A 27,404-nucleotide genomic window follows, 5' to 3' on the forward strand; every position below is an offset into this window, starting at 1 on the left:
CTGGTTTCAGGTCTTTTCTGATTTGTATACAGTATATTTGCTGGGGACGTTGTAAACCTGTTAGCATTTTGTTCTCTCATTCATCTATTCTCCTCTGGACAAAATGACAAGACGAAAGAAATCACTTCAGCAAAAAGAACAAGAGGTAGTACCGTCAGCCAGGGACCTACTCAATACGGACATTAGTACGATGTCAGACCTAGAGTTCAGAATCATGACTTTAAAGATACTAGCTGGGCTTGAAAAAAGTGTGGAAGTTATTAGAGAAATCCTTTGTGGAGAAATAAAAGAACTAAAATCTAACCAAGTAGAAATCAAAAAGGCTATAAATGAGGTGCAATCAAAAATGGGGGCACTAACTGCTAGGATAAATGAGGCAGAAGAGAGAATCAGCGATATAGAAGACCAAATGATGGAAAATAAAGAGGCTGAGAAAAAGAGAGAGAAACAACTACAGGATCACGAGGGCAGAATTCGAGAGATAAGCGATACGATAAGACGAAACAACATTAGAATACTTGGGATCCCAGAAAAAGAACAAAGAGAGAGAGGAGCAGAAGGTATATTGGAGCAAATTATACCAGAGAACTTCCCTAATGTGGGGAAGGAAACAGGCATCAAAACCCAGGAGGCACAGAGGACCCCTCTCAAAATCAATAATAATAGGTCAACACCCCGACATCTAATAGTAAAACTTACGAGTCTCAGAGACAAAGAGAAAATCCTGAAAGCAGCTCGGGAGAAGAGATATGTAACCTACAATGGTAGAAACATTAGATTGGCAACAGACCTATCCACAGAGACGTGGCAGGCCAGAAAGGACTGGCAAGATATCTTCAGAGCACTAAACGAGAAAAATATGCAGCCAAGAATACTATATCCAGCTAGGCTATCACTGAAAATAGAAGGAGAGATAAAAAGCTTCCAGAACAAACAAAAACTAAAGGAATTTGCAAACACGAAACCAGCCCTCCAAGAAATATTGAGAGGGGTCCTCTAAGCAAAGAGAGAACCTAAAAGCAGCAAAGAGCAGAAACGAACACAGACAACAGACAGTTAACAGTCACCTTACAGGTAATACAATGGCACTAAATTCATACCTTTCAATAGTTACCCTGAATGTAAATGGGCTCAATGCCCCAATCAAAAGACACAGGCTATCAGATTGGATTAAAAAACAAGACCCATCCATATGCTGTCTGCAAGAGACTCATTTTAGACCCAAAGACACCCCCACATTGAAAGTGAGGGGGTGGAAAACCATTTACCATGCTAATGGACACCAAAAGAAAGCTGGGGTGGCAATCCTTATATCAGACAAACTAGATTTTAAAACAAAGACTGTAATAAGAGATGAGGAAGGACACTATATCCTACTTAAAGGGTCTATCCAACAAGAAGATCTAACAATTGTAAATATCTATGCCCCAAACATGGGAGCAGCCAATTATATAAGGCAATTAATAACAAAAGCAAAGAAACACATTGACAACAATACAATAATAGTGGGGGACTTTAACACCCCCCTGACTGAAATGGACAGATCATCTAAGCAAAAGATCAACAAGGAAATAAAGACTTTAAATGACACACTGGACCAAATGGACTTCACAGACATATTCAGAACATTCCATCCCAAAGCAACGGAATACACATTCTTCTCTACTGCCCATGGAACATTCTCCAGAATTGATCACATCCTAGGTCACAAATCAGGTCTCAACCGGTACCAAAAGATTGGGATCATTCCCTGCATATTTTCAGACCACAATGCTTTGAAACTAGAACTCAACCACAAGAGGAAAGTCGGAAAGAACTCAAATACATGGAGGTTAAAGAGCATCCTACTAAAGAATGAATGGGTCAACCAGGAAATTAAAGAAGAATTTAAAAAATTCATGGAAACCAATGAAAATGAAAACACAACGGTTCAAAATCTTTGGGATACAGCAAAGGCAGTCCTGAGAGGAAAGTATATAGCAATACAAGCCTTTCTCAAGAAACAAGAAAGGTCTCAAATACACAACCTAACCCTACACCTAAAGGAGCTGGAGAAAGAACAGCAAATAAAGCCTAAATCCAGCAGGAGAAGAGAAATCATAAAGATCAGAGCAGAAATCAATGAACTAGAAACCAAAAGAACAGTAGAACAGATCAACGAAACTAGGAGCTGGTTCTTTGAAAGAATTAACAAGATTGATAAACCCCTGGCCAGACTTATCAAAAAGAAAAGAGAAATGACCCAAATCAACAAAATCAGGAATGAAAGAGGAGAGACCACAACCAACACCAAAGAAATACAAACAATTATAAGAACATATTATGAGCAACTCTATGCCAGCAAATTAGATAACCTGGAAGAAATGGGTGCATTCCTAGAGATGTATCAACTACCAAAATTGAACCAGGAAGAAATAGAAAACCTGAACAGACCTATAACCACTAAGGAAATTGAAGCAGTCATCAAAAATCTCCCAAGAAACAAAAGCCCAGGGCCAGACGGCTTCCCAGGGGAATTCTATCAGACATTTCAAGAAGAATTAATACCTATTCTCCTGAAACTGTTCCAAAAAATAGAAATGGAAGGGAAACTTCCAAACTCATTTTATGAGGCCAGCATTACCTTGATCCCAAAACCAGACAAAGACCCCATCAAAAAAGAGAATTACAGACCAATATCCTTGATGAACATGGATGCAAAAATTCTCACCAAAATCCTAGCCAATAGGATCCAACAGTACATTAAAAGGATTATTCACCATGACAAAGTGGAATTTATTCCTGGGCTGCAAGGCTGGTTCAACATCCGCAAATCAATCAACGTGATACAATACATTAACAAAAGAAAGAGCAAGAATCATATGATCCTCTCAATAGATGCAGAAAAAGCATTTAACAAAGTACAACATCCTTTCTTGATCAAAACTCTTCAGAGTATAGGGATAGAGGGTACATACCTCAATATCATAAAAGCCATCTATGAAAAACCTACAGCGAATATCATTCTCAATGGGGAAAGGCTGAGAGCTTTTCCCCTAAGGTCAGGAACGCATCAGGGATGTCCACTCTCACCACTGCTATTCAACATAGTATTAGAAGTCCTAGCCACAGCAATCAGACAACAAAAAGAAATCAAAGGCATCCAAATCGGCAAAGAGGAAGTCAAACTCTCACTCTTTGCAGATGATATGATACTGTATGTGGAAAACCCAAAAGACTCCACCCCAAAACTGCTAGAACTCATACAGGAATTCAGTCAAGTAGCAGGATATAAAATCAATGCACAGAAATCAGTGGCATTCCTATACACCAGAACAAGACAGAAGAGAGACAAATCAAGGAGTCTATCCCATTTACAATTGCACCCAAAACCATTAGATACCTAGGAATAAATCTAACCAAAGAGGCAAAGGATCTGTACTCAGAAAACTATAAAATACTCATGAAAGAAATTGAAGAAGACACAAAGAAATGGAAAAACGTTCCATGCTCATGGATTGGAGGAACAAACATTGTGAAGATGTCAATGCTACCTAGAGCCATCTACACATTCAATGCAATCCCCATCAAAATACCATCCACTTTTTTCAAAGAAATGGAACAAATAATCCTAAAATTTGTATGGAACCAGAAGAGACCCAGAATAGCCAGAGGAATACTGAAAACGAAAAGCAAAGCTGGCGGCATCACAATTCCGGACTTCCAGCTCTATTACAAAGCTGTCATCATCAAGACAGTTTGGTACTGGCACAAAAACAGACACATAGATCAATGGAACAAAATCGAGAGCCCAGAAATGGACCCTCAACTCTATGGTCAACTTATTTTTGACAAAGCAGGAAAGAATGTCCAATGGCAAAAAGACAGTCTCTTCAACAAATGGTGTTGGGAAAATTGGACAGCCACATGCAGAAGAATGAAACTGGGCCATTTCCTTACACCACACACAAAAATAGACTCCAAATGGTTGAAAGACCTAAACGTGAGACAGGAGTCCATCCAAATCCTAAAGGAGAACACAGGTAGCAACCTTTTCGACCTTAGCCACAGCAACTTCTTCCTAGAAACATCGCCAAAGGCACGGGAAGCCAGGGCAAAAATGAACTATTGGGATTTCATCAAGATAAAAAGCTTTTGCATAGCAAAAGAAACAGTCCACAAAACCAAAAGACAACCGACAGAATGGGAGAAGATATTTGCAAATCACGTATCAGATAAAGGGCTAGTATCCAAAATCTATAAAGAACTTATCAAACTCAACACCCAAAGAACAAATAATCCAATCAAGAAATGGGCAGAAGACATGAACAGACATTTCTCCAAAGAAGACATCCAAACGGCCAACAGACACATGAAAAAGTGCTCAACATCGCTCGGCATCAGGGAAATCCAAATCAAAACCTCCATGAAATACCACCTCACACCTGTCAGAATGGCTAAAATTAACAAGTCAGGGAACGACAGATGTTGGCGGGGATGTGGAGAAAGGGGAACCCTCCTACACTGTTGGTGGGAATGCAAGCTGGTGCAACCCCTCTGGAAAACAGTATGGAGGTTCCTCAAACAGTTGAAATTAGAGCTACCATTCGATCCAGCAATTGCACTACTGGGTATTTACCCCAAAGATACAAATGTAGGGACCCGAAGGGGTACGTGTACCCCAATGTTTATAGCAGCAATGTCCACAATAGCCAAACTGTGGAAAGAGCCAAGATGCCCATCGACAGATGAATGGATAAAGAAGAGGTGGTATATATACACAATGGAATATTATGCAGCCATCAAAAGGAATGAGATCTTGCCATTTGCAACGACGTGGATGGAACTGGAGGGTGTTATGCTGAGTGAAATAAATCAATCAGAGAAAGACATGTATCACATGACCTCACTGATATGAGGAATTCTTAATCTCAGGAAACAAACTGAGTGTTACTGGAGTGGTTGGGGGTGGGAGGAATGGGGCGGCTGGGTGATAGACATTGGGGAGGGTATGTGCTACGGTGAGCGCTGTGAATTGTGCAAGACTGTTGAATCACAGATCTGTACTTCTGAAACAAATAACGCAACATATTTTAAGAAAAAAGGAAAAGAAGAAGATAACAGGAGAGGAAGAAAAGGGGAGTATGTCAGAGGGGGAGACGAACCATGAGAGATGATGGACTCTGAAAAACAAACTGAGGGTTCTAGAGGGGAGGGGGGGAGGGGGATGTGTTAGCCTGGTGATGGGTATTGAGGAGGGCACGTTCTGCATGGAGCACTGGGTGTTATGAACAAACAATGAATCATGGAACACTGCAAAAAAATAAAAAATAAAAAAATAAAAAAATAAAAAATAAAACTAGGACACCTACTTCTAGCCTATAGGCCATACAAAAACAGATAGACGGTAGGCTGCTTTTGGCCCAGGGGCCATAGTTCACTGACCCCTGATATAGAGCCAATGATGAAGATGAAATGAGTTAATGACTTAAAGCACCCAGCAGACTGCCTGAGACCTAAGTACTCAACCCATAGGAGTTGTTCCTACTCTAGAAGGCAAAAAAGAAACTGATGGGGATGAGGGAGAGCCCTTCGACTTGACCTAGCCCTATAGAAGCAGACCTCAGAGATATTGTGGAGTCGGTCCTAGACCATCACAATAAAGCATGTATCTCAATAAAGCAAGTCAAATGAATTTTTTGGTTTCCCACTTTGCTCCCTGAGCGTAGGGTACAATGACCTGAGAATTTTAGCCAAAAAAAAAAAAGAAAAGAAAGTTAGCAAAAGTACATGAAACTGAGGACAGGAGATCCGGGTGCCTGCTTGCTACAGATGTTGTATAACTACACCCTCAGGAGTCATGTTGGTAGGTGTGACTCAACTAGTAATAATGATAATTATAACAGCCAAATTCAATTGCTTATGTAACTTCATCCTACGACTTTATACTATAAAATTGCATCCAAAAATGAGGCATTAGAAAGGTTTTCCAACCAAAGGGAAACATGAATAAACTACCCACTTGACCCATATTTGAATCACCTCCAGTGCTCATACACCAAGCATGGAATCTCTCGGTCCATTGCGGTTATCATTCAGACATTTAGACTACCAACACAACCTGTAGTTTTGAATCACGTGGTCCATCATGAAACAACATGGGTGCTCCTGAAGGGAGCCCCTGGAAGTGTACCCCAACTACATATGGGAGATGCTCTTTTCCTTCTGTTTTCTTCAATATCCCATCACACTCCTTCCAACCAGGAAGAGTGTTGGGTCCCCCCTGAAGCCCAAGAACCCACCATAGTACCCAATCAAAAAGACATCAGTGTTGCCACCAACCTTAACATAAGGAAAAGGGTAAAAAGTATAAATCTGGGGCTTATCAAATGTGCATGCCATTTAGAATTGCACCCCATAAAGTTCAGGGTTTTTCGGTCATTACCTATTGTTACCGTTAATTTTTTCCATATTGGAAAAACAAAAAGAATGCAACATGGAAACCATTTATAGATCTGAACTGCATGGACTTTCTGATACAAGGTTTAAACATGGAAATTTTCGATGAAATGGTTGTACCTAGAAGAAAAAGAGATGCCTTGCCAAACCTACTGAGTTATCGCTAAAGTAATAGAAGGTGGCTTCCAAAGCTGGAAAGAAGCAATGGAATGAGGCAAACTAGAAAGAATGAAACCAGCCAAAACTAAACCACAACAGCTGGGGACTTACAGTTACTTGATCTATGCAATGGGCTTTGGTCAGTTGTGTGTTTTGATTTGTTTTTAAAGAACATGGCAGTTAAACTTCTTTTACCTACTCCCTAAAAGGAACATTTTGATTCTAGTCCACTAGCATTGACTGGGAACGGATTACATGCACAGCCCCGTCCTAAGTCATGGGCCAGGGGGAAAAATCTTCCAAACTAAACACTGGAGATAGGACTAGACAAGTATATGAGTGAGGTCAATGGGACAGGCTGCCCCAACAGGTCAGAGATGGGGTTACTATCACTATGGGGGCTTAGAGAAGTAAAATGCATAAAGTTTTACTATCAGAACGCAAACACTGAATCATGGAACACTACATCAAAAACTAATCATACACTGTATGATGACCAATGTAACAGAATAAAATAAAAAAAAAATCTGTTTCCCTTCCAAAAAAAAAAAAAAAAGCATATGATCAAGTTCCACAAAAAAAGAACATACACACAAAGCAAAGAAATGAGCCACAAAGCAAAGGCATGAAGGTAACCAAAAGAATAAACAGAAATAGGGCGCCTGGGTGGCTCAGTTGGTTAAGCAACTGCCTTCAGCTCAGGTCATGATCCTGGAGTCCTGGGATCAGGTCCCGCATCGGGCTCCCTGCTCGGCAGGGAGTCTGCTTCTCCCTCTGACCCTCTCCCCTCTCATGCTCTCTCTCTATCTCATTCTCTCTCTCAAATAAATAAATAAAATCTTAAAGAAAAAAAGAATAAACAGAAATATTCAAAGATGTGGGAGATCTGAATGGAGGTCACTTGGTGCAGTGGGCTGGGTAGTGTTCCCTGGAAATTCCTACCCCCCTAGAACATCAGCATGTAACCCTATTTGGAAATAAGGTCTTTGCAGATGTGATTAACATCAAGTCATACTGGGTTAGGGTGAGCCCTAAAGCCAAGGACTGGTATCTTTCTAAGAGAAAGAAGAGACTTGGACACAGACACAGAGAAACACAGGGAGAAGGTGATGTGAACATGAAGACAAGGATTGGAATGATATAGCCATGGGCCAAGGAAGGAATGCCAAGGACAGCCAGCAACCACTAAGAGCTGGAAGAGGCAAGAAAGCGTTCTCCCCTAGAGCTTTCGGGGGGTATGTGGGGGGGGAGCATGGCCCTGCTGATACCTTGCATTCAAGGTCTAGTCTAGTCTCCACAACTGCGAGAGAAGAGATTTCTGTTGTTTAAGCCCCCCAGCATGGGTAGTTTTGTTATGGCGGCCCTTGAGGAAACTAATCCCTCAGCAAAAGGAGTCCTTGGAAGAACAAAAGCAGTGGAAGGCAGGCATCCTAACTGGCCTCATGAATAGGTAGGGGACCCATGGCTTTTCTCCTTCTATTCCTTACACCGGAGCAAAAGCCAGGTTCCTGGTACGCTCCCCGTATCCTACAGAAGATATGTTCTCCATTGATGAAATTTCTCAGCAGCAAGGGGACTGTTCATTAGATTAGCTTCAAGCGGTGCTGGAAAGCAAAGGGAAGCCACATAAACACGTTTCACAAATAGCACCATCAGAGACAGAAATTATGGGCCACCCCAGGCTTCCAGGCGGAGCCATCAGAACTTTAGGGGGGGAGTGCTACAAACGCCAGCCAGCAACTTGACCCAATGGTGCTCTATGGCTGAGTTGCACCATGTATTATGCAGAAGCTGGGGTCCTCTCCACCCTGATTTGCAAGCCGAAGCCATCTTCAAGCGCCCCTGTCCCTTCAGGGTGCTTGGCAGCATCAGTGTCTGATAAATAGAGCAAGAAGCTGATCTTAACTACCCTGCTGGGCTAATCAGGTACCAGCCAGGATTAAGCAGAAAAGCTCTCTGGAAGTGGGTCTTCTTTCATCTAGGTCTGTATTTTTATAGTACATTCTTAATGTATAATGCACTTTGATTTCTCCCTTCCTCTCTCCCCTACTTTCCCTCTCCCTCTCTTTCTCAGTTTTGACATAAATCTTTCTCTCCTGGGGCGCTTGGGTGGCTCAGTCGGTTAAGCGTCTGCCTTCGGCTCAGGTCATGGGATCAAGTCCCACATCGGGCTCCCTGCTCCGTGGGGAGCCAGCTTCTCCTCTGCCTCTCCCTCTCTCTGTCTCTCATGAATAAAATCTTTTAAAAAAAAGCTCTCTCTCCTTTTGTTTTCTCTTTATTACCAAGTGATCTAGGAAAATATTCTCATTGTGAAAGATCTGAGTAAAATATGACTACATAATAAAATATAACCATATAATATAATAAATGTAACGTGTGTTCTCACCTCCGTCTCCCCTACTCCCTTCCCCTGAGGGAACCAGTTAGTACACATCTCTGCAACCATCCTCTGCACTAAAATAATCTATTTTCATATATATGGATCATCTGATATGTGAAACTTTTACTTGCTTTCTTAACTCCAGGATACATCTAAAATCTTTCAGTGTCAATACTATATAGCTCTGCCTTGTTCCTTTTAATGACTGTATGTATCCCACATAATTTAGCCCTGCCAGAATTAGAGGCTTTTTATTTCTTCCAATTCTCAGTGTTATAAGCAATGCTACAATATATACCTTGCATAATATAAACCTCTGCTTGGATAAATTTCACTTTTTTTCCTTTCTTTTTAATTTTATTATGTTATGTTAATCACCATATATTACATCATTAGTTTTTGTGTTATACGCAAACAATGAATCATGGAACATTCACTTTCAAACTAAATACATGCTATGCCATATAACACAATTTTTTAAAAAAGAAGTATTGTGAAACTTACAATTACAAATATCCATGTACTGGTTCTTAGTCTCTTCCATTATTAATAAACCAGGCCCTTAGCATTATTTGTCTTGACAAAAAAAGCAAATGCAATTGATCCCTTAGAATCCCCTGATTTGAGGGTCAGCTAATAACATGAAATTTCAGGTGAAGACGATAATAAGCACAAATTGTGTGCAAACCCTAGAACACTTTGTGGAGAAATAAGTTATTTCAAAATTAATAATACCTCATGCAATAAGAATGTTTTCTTGAACAGTAAAAAAAAATAGTAAAAAAAGATAATTTATCATTAAATAAAACATCTTAACTTTTTATGTTATATATAGACATACATATATATATCTCCAATATGTAGATATATATAATATGTAGATACATGTGTAGATATATATGTAAACATATGTAGACATATATCTACATATATGTCTATATATGTAGAATACCAGTCCCAATAACAAATGAACTGCCCCTTATGAAAAAATCTTGCATTTGTCAATCATATTTCATAGTGCAAAGACAAAAAGTCTATATTTCCATATTTTAGTTGATATGCTTTATGGAAATAAAGCAGCACTCAATTCTACAATCAATGTAAACTTTGAAGTGTTTTCCTAAATTAAGTTTTATTCACAAAAATATTTCCAATAATAGTTTAGGGTAATTCAAGGATATTTGGAAAAATGGCTGCAGAGATATATTAGTATAAATAACCTATAAATGTCTGTCACTTTTATGTCAGAATAATGTATGAAAGAACAAACTAAGAATAGGACTGACTTGTAGGTGAAACCAGACCTATGAGAAACCAAGATAGGGTTTCTAATAATCCAGTAATAGAGCTCGTAGGAAATATTTCAGGCAAATCTCTATTGTCCATTCTTAATATGTCCACCTTTACACATTCACCGCAGTTGTTCATTCAAATTTACTGATAGCACCTACCGCCCTTGGCTTAATCATTTGCACTGATAGGAAAAATATTTTATCAACCATTTATTAACCAGGCCTTATATGTAAATACTTACATTGCTGACATTTCTTTTTCCTCCTCTAACATTTCTTGTTGTCTATTTATTCTTACTTAGATTGCAAACATAAAGTTATTTTAAAATTATTTTTGTTTTTGAAACTTTAAGGGGCTTTGGAGACCATCAAAACCTCATAATATCCAAAAGAGGAAAAAAAAGTGGTTTTTTTAAAGATCTATTTATTTATTTGAGAGAGAGAGAGAGAGCAGGAGCACAAGCAAAGGGAGGAGCAGAGCGAGAGGGAGAGAGAGAATCTCAAGCAGGATTCAGCCCCAGCATGAGCCAGACATGGGGCTCAATCTCACAACCCTGAGATCATGACTTGAGCGGAAACCAAGAGTCTATGTCTGTCTCTTAACCGACTGAGCCACCACAGGTGCCCCGAAAAAAAGTGTTTTGCCCAACTTTCACACAAATAAACTGCAACTAGGAGCCCTTTGAAACTGAAACACCTAAGCTCCTCTTGTTGTTAAACTGTGTATTTCCTAAGGGCCTATAACATGGTTCATGGCTTTGGTCTCATAAATGTTTACAGAGCACAAGTGAAATAAGTAATGAAGAAGGAAGGAAAAAAGAAATGGAAGAAGGAAAGGGAGAAAAAATGAAAGGAGGGAAGCAGAGAAGGATGGAAGAATGGGTTGAGAAAATATAACTTATAAAAGATAATACCAAAGGGAATCTGATAAATTATAAGAATGAGGTCAGGATGGGAAAAACGGACCATTTTCTACCTCATTCCAATTCAGATATGGCTAAATCTTCATTTTTACCTGGATTACACAGATATACTTAATTGTATGTGTATATACGTACTTTTTTTTTTTCCATTCAGAACGTGCCCTCTTTAATACCCATCACCAGGCTAACCCACCCCCCCCCCACTCCCCTCTAGAACCTTCAGTTTTTTTCTCAGAGTCCATCGTCTCTCATGGTTCGTCTCTCCCTCCGATTTCCCCCCCTTCATTTTTCCCTTCCTACTATCTTCTTTTTCTTAAATTTCACTTCCAATAGATTCATAGAGATGAGCTTGTTGGATGGAGAGACATAGGCATTTTTTTAAAAACACATCTACACTTTTACTTCTGATTTATACTTTGTTTCCTAAACACTTTCTCTGAATTCACCAATCTCATAAATTCTGATGTTGAATATTGTTAATCATTCTAAACTAACCCATGAAGCATATAATTGCACAGTGCAAAATTAAATTTCAAAATCTCACATATAAAGTAGGTTATTCTACATGGAGAAAAAGTTAAAACTAATAAGATGAGTCCAAATGAGCGATGGCTGGTAACTTTAGAGAGAATTTAAATCCAACAACAAAAATGTAATCATATCATCTCAAACATAAGTTTTATATTACCTTCCAGCTACTTTTCTGAGCACTTCAACAAAAATGCAAGAACTAAAAAGAATCCAAAGGTTAAATTACCATCCTTTTGTTACCGTTCTTCAATTATACCCAGCAGATTGTCTGCCCTTAGCATGTGAAGGGACACAGGCATTTTTACTTTAGAAAAACAAATTTCCCTCCCAAATGGCTCAACACTGCCCAAATCATGTAGCCTACCTGCATTTTAACCTAGTCGACAAGGACTCAATTATTATAGCTCATATGCCTTGATTTGCTACTTAATAAAACAAGGACCCTACCCTATCATTGTTCTTTTCCACATATTTATTGGCTGTTCTGGAGCATTTTCTTTTGCAAATGAGCCTTAGAATCAGTGTGTTAAATGCCATAAAGAATCTCACTGACATTTTTATTTGAAAATTATTTGAATGTATATATTAATTTGTAAAAAATTGACTTTAACAATATTAAATGAAAACATAAGAAGTCTCCATTTATTGAAGTCTTTTTAATCTACAGTAACTCCACAGTATAATTTCATAGTTTTGCACATTTCTTGTTATATTTGAGAAATTTGTTTTTACTTGTTATTTCTATTGTAGGTGATAGCCCTTTCTTCCATTACATTTCAGAAATAGTTGCTGCTTGTGTATAAGTATCATTTTAGGATATTAATCTTGCATCCAAGGATAAAAGCCATTACTAACTGTGGGTAAGGGGTGGGGAAGGAAGGCAAGTAGAGAGCTTGGAGAGACCCAGAGAGGACAAAACCACATTTAAAATGCTATCTGAAGCTATGAAAGGGCATCCAGCACCCCTCAACACCCTAGCTTGGCTGAACAGAGTGAAGCATACAAGCAAGACAAAGAAATCCCAGAACAGTTTGGGGAAGTGTTCTGTTAGGACTTTGGAGAACACAGAAGAAATGGCCCCACACTGTGTTTAAGCAGAGGAGCCTTACTTAGGGTACATAAGTTTTCCCAAGGCTGAAGCAGGGCACAAAAGGGGCTGAGCAGCGCTGAGAGCCAACAAGTGAAAGACACCTAGAATGGGGACCACCAGGGGCACAGTCTGCAGACCCGCAGGGCAAGACAAGGAGCAGAGGTCCCAGCAGCACGTGTCAGTGCATACTGAAAGGCCAGGTGGGACCAGTGACTTCCAGAGAGGATACAGTGGGGAAAAGATGTCAGCAACCAAAAGCCAAATCGCCTAAGACTGGCCAGGGGAAGACTCAGAGGACCAGGCACAAGAGAGACATCATTTTTGCTGCCGTGATGGTACAGAAGCGTCCCCTGCCTCAAGAGGCCATTCCCGGAATGGAGGAGGAAAAGCTCTTGGTGTGGGAAAAATACCCCAACATATAAGTATGCACTTTCAAGGGTTCATGTTTAAACAATGAATTCACTGAGTAATTTCCTGAAAAAGATCAAATTCTAAACTGGCAGATCTTGAATTATCCTAAAGTGCCAAGATTGAACTTTTTTGCCCCCAGAGGAAAGAAGCTCACAGAAAACTGAATTCAGTCATGGGGAAATAATGTCACACTTATGCACATCTGAGTTATAATGTGCAACATTTTTAAACCTCTTCACGCTAATACAGTTTGTGTGGTTACACAGATCCTGCAAGACATGAAATTTTTGTTCTTTTGATGTGTGCCAGTACATGTAGACACACTAAGCTACATCCCACAGTTAGGGAACAAGGCTAAAAGCTATACGTTGTTAAGTGCAAACACTCACTACTCCTACATGGAAAACGAAGACTCTGAAAATCTAATATCCAACATACGCACTTCATTTAACACTTTGTTCGCAGACAACCTACTATCTGAATACTCTGAAAAGGAAAAGATCAAAGCTCAGTCCACATTTGTGCCTATAGGCATGCAATGATGGAATAGGGAGACGAGGAAGATATTCCCCTCAACACTGCCCAAATCATGTAGCTATCTGCATTTTAACCTAGTCAACAAGGAATGATAAAAAGTTTGATTTGAAGTTTCCAATTCCAGCAAGTATTGACTAATCACACCCCGTCCCACCTCTCCCACTGAATGCAGCTATAACGCACAGAGAGAATGTGTGCAGCAGCTATTTAAGGACTCTGGAAAGTAAACAATAGCAGGCAGAGTGGGAAAGGAGAATAATTCACAAGACCCCTGAACTGGTGTTGGGTTCTCCACGTTTTTCCCTCTGGTATCCCTTGGACAGAACTCAGATACTGGGAGGACATCACCATGGAGGGGGAAAGCTCCAGGAGAAGCTCCTGGTTAAAGCAAAGGGGGTTCTATAGCAACAGAGCAACAGCAAATGGGCTAGAGATTTTCTTATCTGGAAGTTTAACCTATTTTCTTTGATAATCATACAACTACTCATCTTATGTATTTCATATTGGGTGAGTTTTGGTAATTCATGGTTTTTGAGAAATGAGCCCATTTCATCTAAGCTGTCAAACTTACATACCTAGAGTTGTTCTGTGGGGTCTGTAGTGATAGTCTCTTTCGTTCCTGATATCGGTAACCTGTGTCTTCTTTTTTCTTTATCGGTCTTGCTAGAGGTTCATCACTTTCTTGATATTTTCAAAGACCAAATTTACTTTTAATAATCTTCTGTATCATGTATTGACAAACACGGCAGCTTGGCTGAATTTCAGAGTTACTAAGGCTGATTTAAAAAGTCTCAAAATATTATATTCTATATCATTCCATTTATAGGACATTCTAAAAGGACACACACTATATTGACAGAACAAGTCAGGGGTTGCTAGTGCTGAGAGGCAGGGATACATGACTATAAAAGGGAATACAAGGGAGGCTTTTGGGGTGATGGATTTATTCTCTATCCTGATTGTACTGGAGGTTATACAAACCTATATGTTAAAATTTACAGAAGTATACAACAAAATAAAGTCAATTTTACTATATGTTCATTTAAAAAATAAAATTTAAGTTCAGAAGAGAAATAAGACTTTGGTTTAAGAAGTCTTTCAGCTTTGAAATGTACACTCAAGGAGCACCTGGGTGGCTCAGTTGGCTGAACATTTGACTCTTGATTTTGGCTCAGGTCATGATCTCGAGGTCATGAGATGGAGCCCCACATTGGCTCTGTGCTCAGCACAGAGTCTGCTTGAGATGCTCTCTTTCCTTCTCCCTCTGCCCCTCCCCCCAGCTGTGCTCTCTCTAAATAAAATCTTTTTAAAAATAAAATAGAATGTATACCCAATTAAGTAACTGTCCAATTAATTATTCTCTCAATTAAATATTTCTCTTCCTTAATACATTTGAAGTCACCATAAAAATAAGTTTGATTCTACCTATTTTCAACAAGATTTGGGGGAAACACTCTCACGTAACATTATTGGGGATAAATTACTATAAGGTCTTAAATGGATATTTACCACTAAGAAAATATAAAATGTATACCTTTTGATCCAACAATTTCACTTCTAAAAGGAATTTCTAGTACAGATGCACTTGTAAACATGCAAGAAAGTACATACAAGTGTGTTTATCGCAGCATAATGCATAATTGCAAATTACTAGAAAATATTTTGATGTCTGTTACATATTCATGTAATTGTCAGAAAGTCAATTGGGGCACCTGGGTGGCTTAGTCAGTTGGGCGCCTGCCTTTGGCTCAGGTCGTGATCCCAGAGTTCTGGGACTGAGCCCTGCCTCGGGCTCCCCGCTCAGTGGGGAGTCTGTCTCACCCTCTCCCTCCACTCCTCCCTGGCTCACGCTCTCTCTCACTCACTCACTCACTCTCTCTCTTTCAAATAAATAAAATCTTTTAAAAAGTAATAAAAATTAATAAATTAAATGAAGTCAGTCATCAATCACTGATATTAAAATCTCCAAAGCTATTTAAAAAATAAGGTGAAGAAAAACAGAGATTGATCTCATTTCTGTTTATAAAAGGTCATATATATGATGGGGGAGTTTATATATACATAAGAAATTCCAGAAGGCTATATAAAATACTGTTAACAGTTATTTCTTTGGAGTGGGCCTGGAGATATATGGGGGAAGAGAAAGGAAATAGTTCAGAAGAATTTAAAATGAAAACACAGACTAAGAAAAATCCTGGACATTATTTAAAACCTGTTTTAATATATGAGGTGTGAATGTCTATGTGAGGTAATGGATGTTAACTAATCTTACTATGGTGATCATTTTTGCAATATATACATATATTAAATTATTATGTTACATATCTTAAACTTATATAATGTTACATGCCAATTATATCTCATTAAAAAGGGAAAATTTTTAAACAAGTAAAATAAATAAAAATTAACTATCTTTAAAAATCCTAATAAGATAATAATGTCTTTGTAGAGTGTTTGTTAATCAGGGCAGCTGACCTTCAGCCAACCCTGGAAAATACCATTCCTGAGAACACCCATAGTTAAAGAGATCTTAATAGGGTCAGGGTAAAGAACCTGAAAGTCTGCCATCAAACCATTCCTGAAAAAAATTTTGCCCTCATTGGCTACTCAAAGACAATCACAGGATTAAAGTTATACACATACCCAAGAAGAAAGTTGCCTGGAAGACCTGCAACCAGATCCTTTTGATAGATTCATGGATGAGTCCCAGAAGTTGAACCCAGTTTCTCTGGGTTAATAATATACAAGTCCTAGTTTAACATTTTTTTGAATTTATGGTAAGGTTAATATTTCCAGGATATACATATAAGAATACAGAAATTGTTGATACTAAAAGACGCCATCATCAACAATAAAACTAGATTTGTGATCTTGAGAAAATTACATGATTTCTTATTTAGTAATGTCCTCAAAAATACAACAGCAGACTGGGTGATAGATAAGACCTTTACCAGTTCCTAGAATCAGGGAGTCAGCTGGTCTGGTTTAGAAACTGAATTTTATAGAGTTCTTCTTTCCTGATTCAGATTTCATTTGTTATTAGATTGACATTGGCCAGCAGTCAAATGTCAATCCTTAAAACACTTTTACCAAACCTTGTAAATTTTCAATTAGTTGTTCAGATTTACTTAGCATGGAGACAAAGCTCTTAAGCAGCAAATTCTTTGCAAATTAAAAGTTGTTTCTTCTATTAAAAAAAAAGTTGTTTCTTCTATTAAGTGTTGAAAGGCATCTGACTTTAGAGATAAATTTATATTTTAAAAATATGTGTAGCCTAAGGAAAATATTGCATAGCATTTAAGAACCAAAGTCAAAGAACCATTTACTATAAATAAGCTTCCTGGGAAATTGTTTGAACATTTTAAAACACATAAAAATATCAAAACTTAGTAGCTAAGGGATAAAAGCTAGGTATCAGCAATTTTTTAAAGACTCTTTTTCATTTAGTTATCTTAGAATCTCAAAGATTCCCCACTGAGTAAGGAGCCCCACATGGGCTCAATCCCAGGACCTCAAGATTATGGCCTGAGCAGAAATCAAGAGTCAGATGCTTAATCTGAGTTAGCTACGCAGGTGCTCCACGAATTTTTTTTTTCCAGACATGCTAATTCATTCTTATCCTTCATATTATCCTTCATATCATTCTATATAAAGCTTCTCGATACCTCTGTCCTCCTATTTCTTCTTGGATGCTTATTCCGATTCTATTCCAGCTGCACCCCAACAAACTGACCCCTTTGGACATCGCATGTCCACTGCTGCTCCTGTTTTCGCCTCATACAACTTTCCTGTCAGCTTCCTGCATCAGCCATGGCTCCCAGCAGCCATGGGCATCAGCCTTCCCCAGAACAACCTGGCTGTCTTTCCTGCACTGATCAGACAGAGTTTGTTCCAGACAGATGGGGGAGGGAAGGAAGAGGAATGGGAAGGGACAAAGGGAAGGAGGGATGAGGGGGGAGGGAACAGGAGGGAGGAAAAAGGAGGGTTAAGGAATAGATGTACTGGTTGCGAGTTTGCCATCCATGTTCAGTTTCTTACTTTTCCCACTTAAAAACCCTGCCCAGAATAATTTCTTTGTATTTGAAAAAGGAAAGAATCCCTTGAATAATGATAAGTGACATAATATGCGCTAAACTGATTTCCGATGAGAAACTGATTTATCGCCTACATTTCAGAGCCCTGGAAAAGTTGACATGGAGGGATAAATGGATTTCAGGGCAGGCAATGAATTTCTGAAGTGCATTTCAGAAGCCCTGCTCCAAATCATAAATAAAAGCAGGCTGACTACAGCCTAGCACGGATGACCAAGACAAAACACCATGCCATCAAGGACCCGGTGAACACCCTCCTCACAACACCCAAAGTGGATGACCAGATGTTCTAAAAAGATGTTTCCCAAGGCAATTTCCCCAAGAGTTCATCAATTTAAAAAAAAAAAAAAAAGGCAGTTCAGAACACAAGGGCTTGAAAACAATTACTCAGGGGGAAGAAATTATTGTAGGGAGTCTGAAGTATAGAAAAGAATAAAACAATCTTCAGTAAAGTTAGCAGCAAGAGTTTAGTTTCAAAATACACCCACTTTTCTCATCCCTGCAGGACTGCACCTTCCACCCTGAACCACTTACTAGCAACCCCCACAATCCAAAGAAACCAGGCACCTGGTGGTTATGTTTAACTGATACTTAATCATCTAATTCCAATGCTCCTGTTCGAATATGAACTCTGAAGGTAAGGTGACGGGAAGAGTGACTACAGGGAAGACGAAGTCCAGCAAAGAGAAGTCACACAGCAACCAACAGGAGAGAGAGAAGCCCCCACCCACAGATCTTCAACTCCAGCCATTTCTTCCCTGGAAGGAGAAACTTGGTCGAGAAACAGAACCTATCTTTGGACAGTTCATAGCAAAAGTGAAACCACAGATTGACACTTACATTTCATTTGCTTGGAGATGGACTTATTAGGCTCAAGCCAGTGCTAGGGAGAAGAAAAAAAAAAAGAGAGAGAGATTATAGGTCAAATGGTCGAACCATAGGATGCATACTTAATAACTAAGAGAAATTTAATATAGTCTTTTTCAAACAAAGTACAGTCTTGGTTCCCATAAATATTTCCTCAAGGTTCCACCTTCCAAAGATCAACACAAACAATTCCATAATGAAAATACAACAGGCAAGGTTATAAATTACTGAGAATTAACAGAGTAGTATTTGAGTCCTACTAAGAGAGAAGAACTAGGGAGAGAACATGCACTTCAGTGGGATATTCTCGTGGCTCTAGTGACCCTAGGAGATGGAGTTCCATTGCTCTGGGCAAGCCACAAATGGCTAAAGACTTGGACATCCACGACCTCAAAGAGTCACAGTCCAAGACAGCTTCAGCACCCCATCCCCCCTGCCAGGTAGCCCCTGTCAGGTGAACAGGGGGCCAAGCCAGCATGAGCCCCATCACACAGAGGCAATTCTTCTTTTATAGTAGGGAAGAACAAGTGATAAATATCTTACTTCAGAGGATTGAGATCGTCTAGAAGAAAAACCAGCTCTATCACAAAACAAAGAAGCCCAAAGACCTGGGTAGCTCAAAATGGTGTTAGTGACAGGCATTCGAAGCAGATACATGCTGATCCCAGCAGCCACTCGCTCCACACTGTGAGTGGAGGTCATTCCAACATGTTGAGAGCCAGGCAGCTTTTGATATCCCTAACCATTGACGTTGTTGAAGCCACTCAGGGCATGTCAGGAAGCATTGCTCTATACACCTGCAGTTTATAAAGACAATAGGAATGCCGTTGGTATCCATCAGGGAGGTCAGAGAGCCCTCACTTACCAGGCACCCTCATGTTCAATACTAGAGAGGAAAGGAGGATGCTTACCATTCCTTGAGGCTTATACCCCATTTGTGTCATCCGCCTAAGCCTCAGACTTCTGTAATGTCCCTACCATTTGATATAAATGCATAACCATAAAGTCTAAGAAGAGCTAGCCTATGCTGAGTGCTTCCTAAATGCCAGGTGCTACTCTAAGCATTTCCATGGGCCATCACTACCACCCCATTTACAGATGAGAAATTAGGAGGCTCAGGACATTAGACAACTAGCCTAAGGTCATCCAGAGATTAAGTGGTGAAACCAGCGCACAGTGGGATTCCAGAGCACAGGCCCTTCACCTTGGCCGTGTGGCCTCTCCAAAGATCAGTCTGCTCTAAAACATTATTCTCGACATTCCTTCTTTCCCCAGGAGCTGAAAAATGGAGTGGTCAAATCAAGAGTTTCCAATCCAGGGTGTCAGATCGCTACAGTCTTCTAAAGCAAGAATAGGGTATTTTTTAACCATGTCAATGTCATGAAGAGTTGGACAGAAAACCATACATTTACCTCTGATGTATTGCACAAATGGACACGGCAAGTTTCTTTGCTTCTGATCAAAATTAGGTCTGTTCATTTTGAGAACCTGGTTTTTCCTCCCTTTTCCATTTTTTTAATTGTGGTAACATACACAACATCAAATTCACCATCCTAACCTTTTTAAGTGTACAGTTCACTGGTATTAAATGCATTCAAAGTGGCGTGCAACCATCACCACCATCCTTCTCCAGGGCACTTTCACCTTGTAAAAATGAAACTCTAGCCCTAACTAACAGTCACTCTGCAGCCCCCTTTCTCCAGGCCTTTGGAGACCATCATTCTACTTTTGGTTATCTCCTAGTCAGAAGCAATGCTTGGCATTTACACAGTTATCACTGAACAGTGGAAAAACATATTAATGGGCCACTTACTAGCTGTATAACCATGTACAAAATGTTTAACCTCGCTCTCAATTTCCGCAACTATCATATGGGAATAGCAGTAATACCTACTTTGCACGGTTGTTGCAAGGATTTTAGAAGTTAATAAAAAGTTAATAAACATGAGACACTTAAACCATGCCTGGCATGTGAAAAATATCAATAAATGTTTGTTTGCTGATGCTGTTACTTAATAAGTACAGTTTAATTAGCAGACCATATCCCATGGAGGAGAATAATAAAAGGGGCCTCTGATGATTAAATTATTTTTCTAGAAATAGGATAATTTAGAACAAAGGCAAGAAAACAAATACCAACTGAGATCAATACCTACCGCTCTTGTCTCACAAAGGAGAATCACTAGTCATTTGGCCAATAAAGTCTGAAATGCATTTTCCGAGTTCTCCTTACTTGGCATCATTTGAACTCCTTAGCCCTTCTCTGCCTAACTTCAACCTGCCTTTCCTCCTCCTCTCTGCCTCCAGGGATGACAGGTACGTTCCATTTGTATATGCCCATACCAGTTAGTTGGTGGCAATCTCCCAGGGCTGTGAAGAAGGATCAAAATCTCAGTGAGAACGAGGGCCATGATGGATTGGCTGTGTCTGCCATGGAGGGGTAGGGAACATGGAAGGTATGCCTGCAAAATATTTGCCATCTGTGCCCTAAATAAGTTATTTACTCTAAATGAATGACCACCTTGTCCTACGAAATACACCCTGCAGTTTCTGATGGGTTCTGACCTTCCTCCTCCCCTTGGCCTGTTCACACCCTACACCTGCCTCTCAAACCTCATGTATCTTAATTACCTACATGTACAGTGTGACCAATACATACTTTTCTACCAGGACAACTATTCTTCTGCAGTGGGATAGTCATGGGGTATAGAGCCCTAAGAAAAATAAGCCAGCATTAGTCATGTTTCAAGGATTATAGTAAATCATTTCTTTGGAGAGGGTCAAGCTCAGTTTGTGAGCATTTATTAAAATTTATAACTCTTGACTGGCCTATGGCCCCACAATTCCCTTATTCCCCATTTTGCCTACATGAACACAGAGGAACATAACAAGGATTCTCACTGCAAGATTATATTAAATTATAAAACATTAGACTATTAATGGCCATGATCAGGAAAATGGTAAATAACCTGTCATCTGTTCATATTCTAGAGGATTCTTCAGTGTATTATAGGACGTAGATCTTGATGGGTAACGTGGTTAGATCTCTAAAAACACACTGTGTGATGAAAAAAGTGAACTGCAAAATTTATAACTATGGCCACAGTTCTCAAATCATGCACTGAAGCGCCCCAGGGAAAAGGAGCCATTCTAGAAATCTGTCAGATACCCACTGTGCAAACTAGCAGTTCAAAGAAGTTCCCAGCTCTAACATTAGATCATGCTATATTTCTTTTGATGTCATACTTTTTGCAATGCTGGGTTTTTAGCGGTTGCTGTGATAAAAAGCTAGTACCATGCGAAAAGAGGTGTGCAAGGCAATGAGTATGGCAGTATCTATCTGATCTGGTCCTGGAATCTGAGGAGCCAGGGGCTGTCCGACAGGTGCACACATCCTGTTCCCAGGTAATTGTGGTTAAGAATGAACTGGAAACATTATTTTCATGTACGTCATGTTTTAAATGACCACTAAGCTGTTAGGACCTAAATACTAAGTTTGTTGTCCCTAACTCTTATTAGGTAGAGCACTATGAAATAAGTACTTTTGACCTAGGGCCCCATGAAATAATTACTAAGATACTAAGAGAGCCATAAATCAACAAAGTTTGGGAACCTCTGCACTATGGTATCATATAATTAGTGTTTTCTTTTTTAAGTAAAAAGTACAAAACACTACCCTATATTTTCAAAGAATCCATAGTAAGCATCTAAATGTATTTTTAAAGATCTGAAATGATACACAATAAACATAACAGGGAGAAAACAGGAATTTAGAAGGAAATTCCTGGAAACAGGAAATCCTGTTACTCAAAGGAAACCATGACTTCTGTTTCATCTGTGATGTTTTAACTTATACTTTTTACATGTATTCACCCATTACATGAATAATTAAAATTCAATTTTTAAAAAAGGAAGCTAAGCTCTACTCAGAGGATAAAGGTGAATTTTTATGTAGTTCAGACTCAAGACAAAGAATTTCATATATAACAGGCAGATGCCAAGTCCAGCTAAGCCACCAGCTCTGCGTTCAAATCCCAGTTCTGCCATTTACTAGTGATGTGACCTCCAGTGTGTTTCTTCCTCTGTTTCCCCACTTACAGCACCACTGTGAGGTTTAAGTAGGTTAATGCATTAAAGCAGTCCTTAGAACAGAGCTTAGAGCCTAGTTAAAGCTCAAACACCAGCTGCTCCCATCTTCTTTGCATTCATTCAGACACTCTCAAGTTGGTGCAATGGCTCCTCTTGGTGAGCCCACCTCTTTCCCTCTCTACCTCTCACACTCCCATCCCATCTGCCTTCTGCTCTACATGAAAGGTAATTCTCCTCCCCTTTTTCCTTCTTCCTTTTAGAGTTGTGAGTTGGGCAATGAATTCAAGTCTGTACGACACCAACAACTCCTGCTGTTACTATACGTACAGATGGATTACACGCCAGTGAGAAAGAAACAACCAGGATGCTGTGTGCTTAGTGATTAGATCTGAGGCTCAGAACATTTACTGCATTGCTATTTTCCTTTCAGTTGCTACTTGCAATATATGGTAGTTGTTTTTTTTGTTTTGTTTTGTTTTGTGTTTTGTTTTGTTTTGTTTTAAGTCTGTTTCCTTACTGGAAACGGAAATTCCCTAAGAGAGGTAGAAAGAAAAGCCTGCCAACCAAATATCTGAATTTGCGTCTGGTTTACTATAACTGAAACCTTCATTTCCTCAACTTTCATTTAGAATAGGAATTCCAAAGACTAAAGAAGCTAAAATCTGGGCGCCTGGGTGGCTCAGTCGTTAAGCGTCTGCCTTCGGCTCAGGTCATGATCCCAGGGTCCCGCATCGGGCTCCCTGTTCAGCGGTGAAGCCTGCTTTTCCCTCTCCCACTCCCCCTGCTTGTGTTCCCTCTCTCGCTGTGTCTCTGTCTCTGTCAAATAAATAAATAATAAAAAAATAAATAAAAATCTTAAAAAAAAAAGCTAAAATCCAATGAGCGATTCTACCTAATGAGCTTATAGGAAGTAAGATGAACCAGAGGAGGCATGCCCTGATCTGTTTTCTCCCTGTTATGTTTATAACATGATCTGAAAGTCTTAGGAAGGTGTCTGCAGAGAACCTGGCAGGGTTCTGCCCAATTCCCCCTGGATGCCCTTTTCCCCTTAGTTATACAGCAGAGTAATCATTTTGGGGAAGGCTGCCTCAGAATGCAGGATGGAGAATGAGCCTCCCCCACTCACCTCTTAACTGTCAGGTTAAGAAGTGACAGGTGTGGGAGGATAAATACCTCTGCTCTCTCGCCCCTTGGCCAGGACAACTCTAAAGCAGGACCTACACTCTTCCAGAAATCCTCTGTGGCTTTCAGCCCAAATTACCCTCTGTACAACTTTGCTCAACATCACACACTTGCGTGACCTCCTTCCCTTCCCTGCCCCAATCCCCCCAAGCTCCTGAAAGTCTTTTTCCTGGGAACACTTCCTAATAAAACTGGAATTTTTATCTCCAAATCCACTTCTGGGTACCAGAGCCAAGACAGCCTCCCTAACTCCCCACCAAAAACTGCCCTCCCCCCATGGTATTTAAAACCCTTCCCTTGGAGGTTTTATTCCTTTTGCCGTGGGCTTGAACCCCAGTAACCTGCATATCCCCCTCTGGGAGGTCCCAATTTAACAGAGTTTTCAGTCTGGACAATCTAGCCTGACCATTTCAAGCCACTTCTCAGAACAAGTTTATTTTGATTGATAGCAGCTTGAAGCAAAGAGGAGAAGGTGAATGAAGCCTCACAAAGAGGGTGAAAAGCAGAGCTCTGACTAACCCCTCTATGCCCTGATTCCCTTCTCTGTGGTCTTGGGGGTGGGGCAGATTCCAGAACCCCAAAGATTACTTCAGCTCTCACATTCCACATTGTATGAACCTGAAGTATGAAAACATTACTAACAATTGCTTCTTTTTAAATTTTGCTAGGCCCAGCTATACTTAGCCCTAAGAGATCATTTTTCTCGACCCCATCATAGAAATGGTGCATTTCTTTTGTACTTTGCAATTCTGGCTTGTTTGGTGCGGGGGCTGGGGGGAAGGAAGGTGGGTGTGTGAGGTGGTGATTTGCAACGAAGTAGATTGATTTTTTAATTTGGCAGCTGCTGAGCCCGGGTTGGGGGGGAACACTCCCCAAAGTAAACAATATAACATACTTGGTTATCTTCAAATGTTGGGCTTCTTTTGAAATTGATTCAGCCTATGATTACAGAATAAATTACACACCTCTCTGTTATGTTTCTCAAAACCCCCGGTGCCCAAACCAGAATAATCTATAGCCCAGAGAAATGTGTTAAATAATGAATGGGGCTTTAAACAATGAATACACCTCCCAGACAGGAGATGGTTTTTCCCCTCAGAAGTAACCAGACCCACAATCTGACCAATTCCCATCCTAGCCCTGAAAAGATGGCCTGATTCTCACATCTCACCTGGACAAAGCCCCAGAGTAACTCCGTCTCCCTGCATTATCTAGCCAATTTATGCCATTTCTAGACCCTCTGGCCTCTGCAGAGGAAAGAAGAATACCATCCAAATGAATGCAACCTAACAGTGTTCTGGATCATCCAGTTAGAGCGAGGCCCTAGCTAGTTAGCTACCAGTAACCAATGGTTTTCACTCCAGTTTCAGTGAAATCTACAACCCAATGGCAACAACAGCAGAAATATCTATAGGCCAGGCACACTCCCAAGTTCTTGTCCTTCTGGCAGTCAACCCATGCAAGAAAACCTTCACTGTTTCAGTGCAATATTTTTATTCCTTCAACCATAACTGCTCCTGCATTCTGGGTTCTTGGGGATAAGCAAAACAGAAGTAACAGCTGGGAAAAGAAACACCTAAGAAACAGAGGTGGAAACAGGAAGTTTAAGAAAGCATAAGCACCACTTTTTTTTTCCTGAAAAGGAATATAAATATATTTATATATATAAATATTTATATTTGTAAATATAAATATTTAAGGTTTTGTGGCCCATATGGTCTGTAAGGACTACTCAACTCTGCCACTGGAACACAAAAGCAGCCAGGGACAACACATAAATGAATAGAAATAGCTGTGTCCCCATAAAATGTTATTTACTAAACCAATGGGGCCATCCTAATACCCATGTGCCAAGCCCTGCTCTACATCCAAGAAATCCTTAATGTACACTTAAAGATAAAACCAGTAGTCGTCTGAAAATGCAATAGAGGTTGTAAAAACACTAAGTGCTGTTCATTTTCAAATACACTAAGACACCAAAATGCAGTTATAGAAGAAATGATGGGCTTCCCTCAAGCCTGTTACAAAGGAATTTACCACTATGTAACACTTGCTGTCCAAGCCATAGAAATTTCATATCATCACCAAACTGTTGTAAGGTCAAAGATTGTCTAGCTGCCAGAACCACAAACCTTTCAAACTCTTTAAAGCCTGTAGCAAAAGATCCATTACATGTTGATAATATGGACTAATGCACTTAAATAACAATCTTATGGCATAGTTATTATTATTATTATTATTAGCATCCCATTTTACAGATAAAGTAAATGAGGTTAAGGAGGCTGCTCAAAGTCATACAACCAGCAAGATGCAGGGCCAGGATTTAGCCTGATCTTCCTGGCATCAAAGCTCTTAGCACCTGAGCAATAACGTCCTCCATACTCCTTCCTTCTTGATGTTTGACACTGCAGCCTGTTCTCCTTGTATTAAGTCTACAGCTACCCTTGCTTCCAGAAGGTCTCTCCTGCCTCATTCTTTTCTTTCTGCTCTGTATGTTCCTGGTCATTCCCCTGTGCTGGCTTCACCTTCTGGACATCATTTTTTTTTTTTTTTTAAAAAAAGGATATTCTTTAGCTTTCAGTTTCTCCTCTTATTTTAGATTCTTTCCCTCAGCTCTGCAGTCTATGCTCAGGGCTTTATGGTTGTGAAAATCTCATGGGCTCCAAAATCTCCATCTGTGGCCTAAACCTCTTCATTAAGCTTCAGATGCATATTCCCAACTATAGACTGAACATCTCTACCTCAACATCTCATAGGTATCCCAAACTCAACATATCCAAAACTTACCACTTCTCCCCAAAACCCTTTTTGTACAGTTTATTTGGTAAGTGGTTCTACCTGTACTTGGTGTCCAAAGAGGCCCTGTATGAAGCCCAAACACCCAGCTGAACAGGCCATGTGGAGAGGCCCTGAAACCACATGCAGAGCGAGGGTGTCCCCAAGACCCACCTTCCAGCCATCTCATTAAGGTTCCAGGCATATGAATGAAAACATCTTGGACCCTCTGAGCACCACACGCCCCCAGAATAGACCAGCCATTAGCTGAATACCACTGAGGGAGCCCAGTCAACACCACATGGAACAGAAGAATCACCTCACTGAGCCCTGCTCAAGTATCTGAGCCAAAAAATCCTGGCATATGATAAAATTGTGTTCATTTAAGTCCCTGAGTGTTTGAGGAAACTTGTTACACAGCAATAGATAACTAGAACTCTTACTCCTTATTATGAACTGAATGTTTGTCCCCCAGCACCCACCAAATTCACATGTTGAAGCCCTGGCCCCCAACGTGATAGTATTTGGAAGTGGGACCTTTGAAGGTAATAAGGTTTAGAAGAAGTCATGATGGTGGAACCCCATGATGGGATTAGTGTCCTTATAAGATGAGGAAGAGAGACCAGAGCACCCACATGC

The 27,404-nt window shown here is 39.9% G+C and overlaps 1 protein-coding gene across 4 annotated transcripts in view; it reads right to left on the reverse strand.

Moving 5' to 3' along the window:
• FRMD3 (FERM domain containing 3) overlaps positions 1-27,404 on the reverse strand; it is a 319,301-nt gene that overhangs the window by 137,917 nt on the left and 153,980 nt on the right. For all 4 annotated transcript variants that reach the window (XM_073880661.1, XM_025851700.2, XM_073880660.1 and 1 more), the window contains exon 3: positions 18,693-18,735. In XM_073880661.1, coding sequence (XP_073736762.1) covers positions 18,693-18,735 — 43 coding nt within the window. The remainder of the gene's footprint in view (positions 1-18,692; positions 18,736-27,404) is intronic.

This window comes from Callorhinus ursinus, unplaced genomic scaffold (assembly GCF_003265705.2).
Source record: "Callorhinus ursinus isolate GAN/ISIS: 27379988/994484 unplaced genomic scaffold, GSC_fseal_2.0 scaffold39, whole genome shotgun sequence".
Classification (NCBI taxonomy): Eukaryota; Metazoa; Chordata; class Mammalia; order Carnivora; family Otariidae; genus Callorhinus; species Callorhinus ursinus.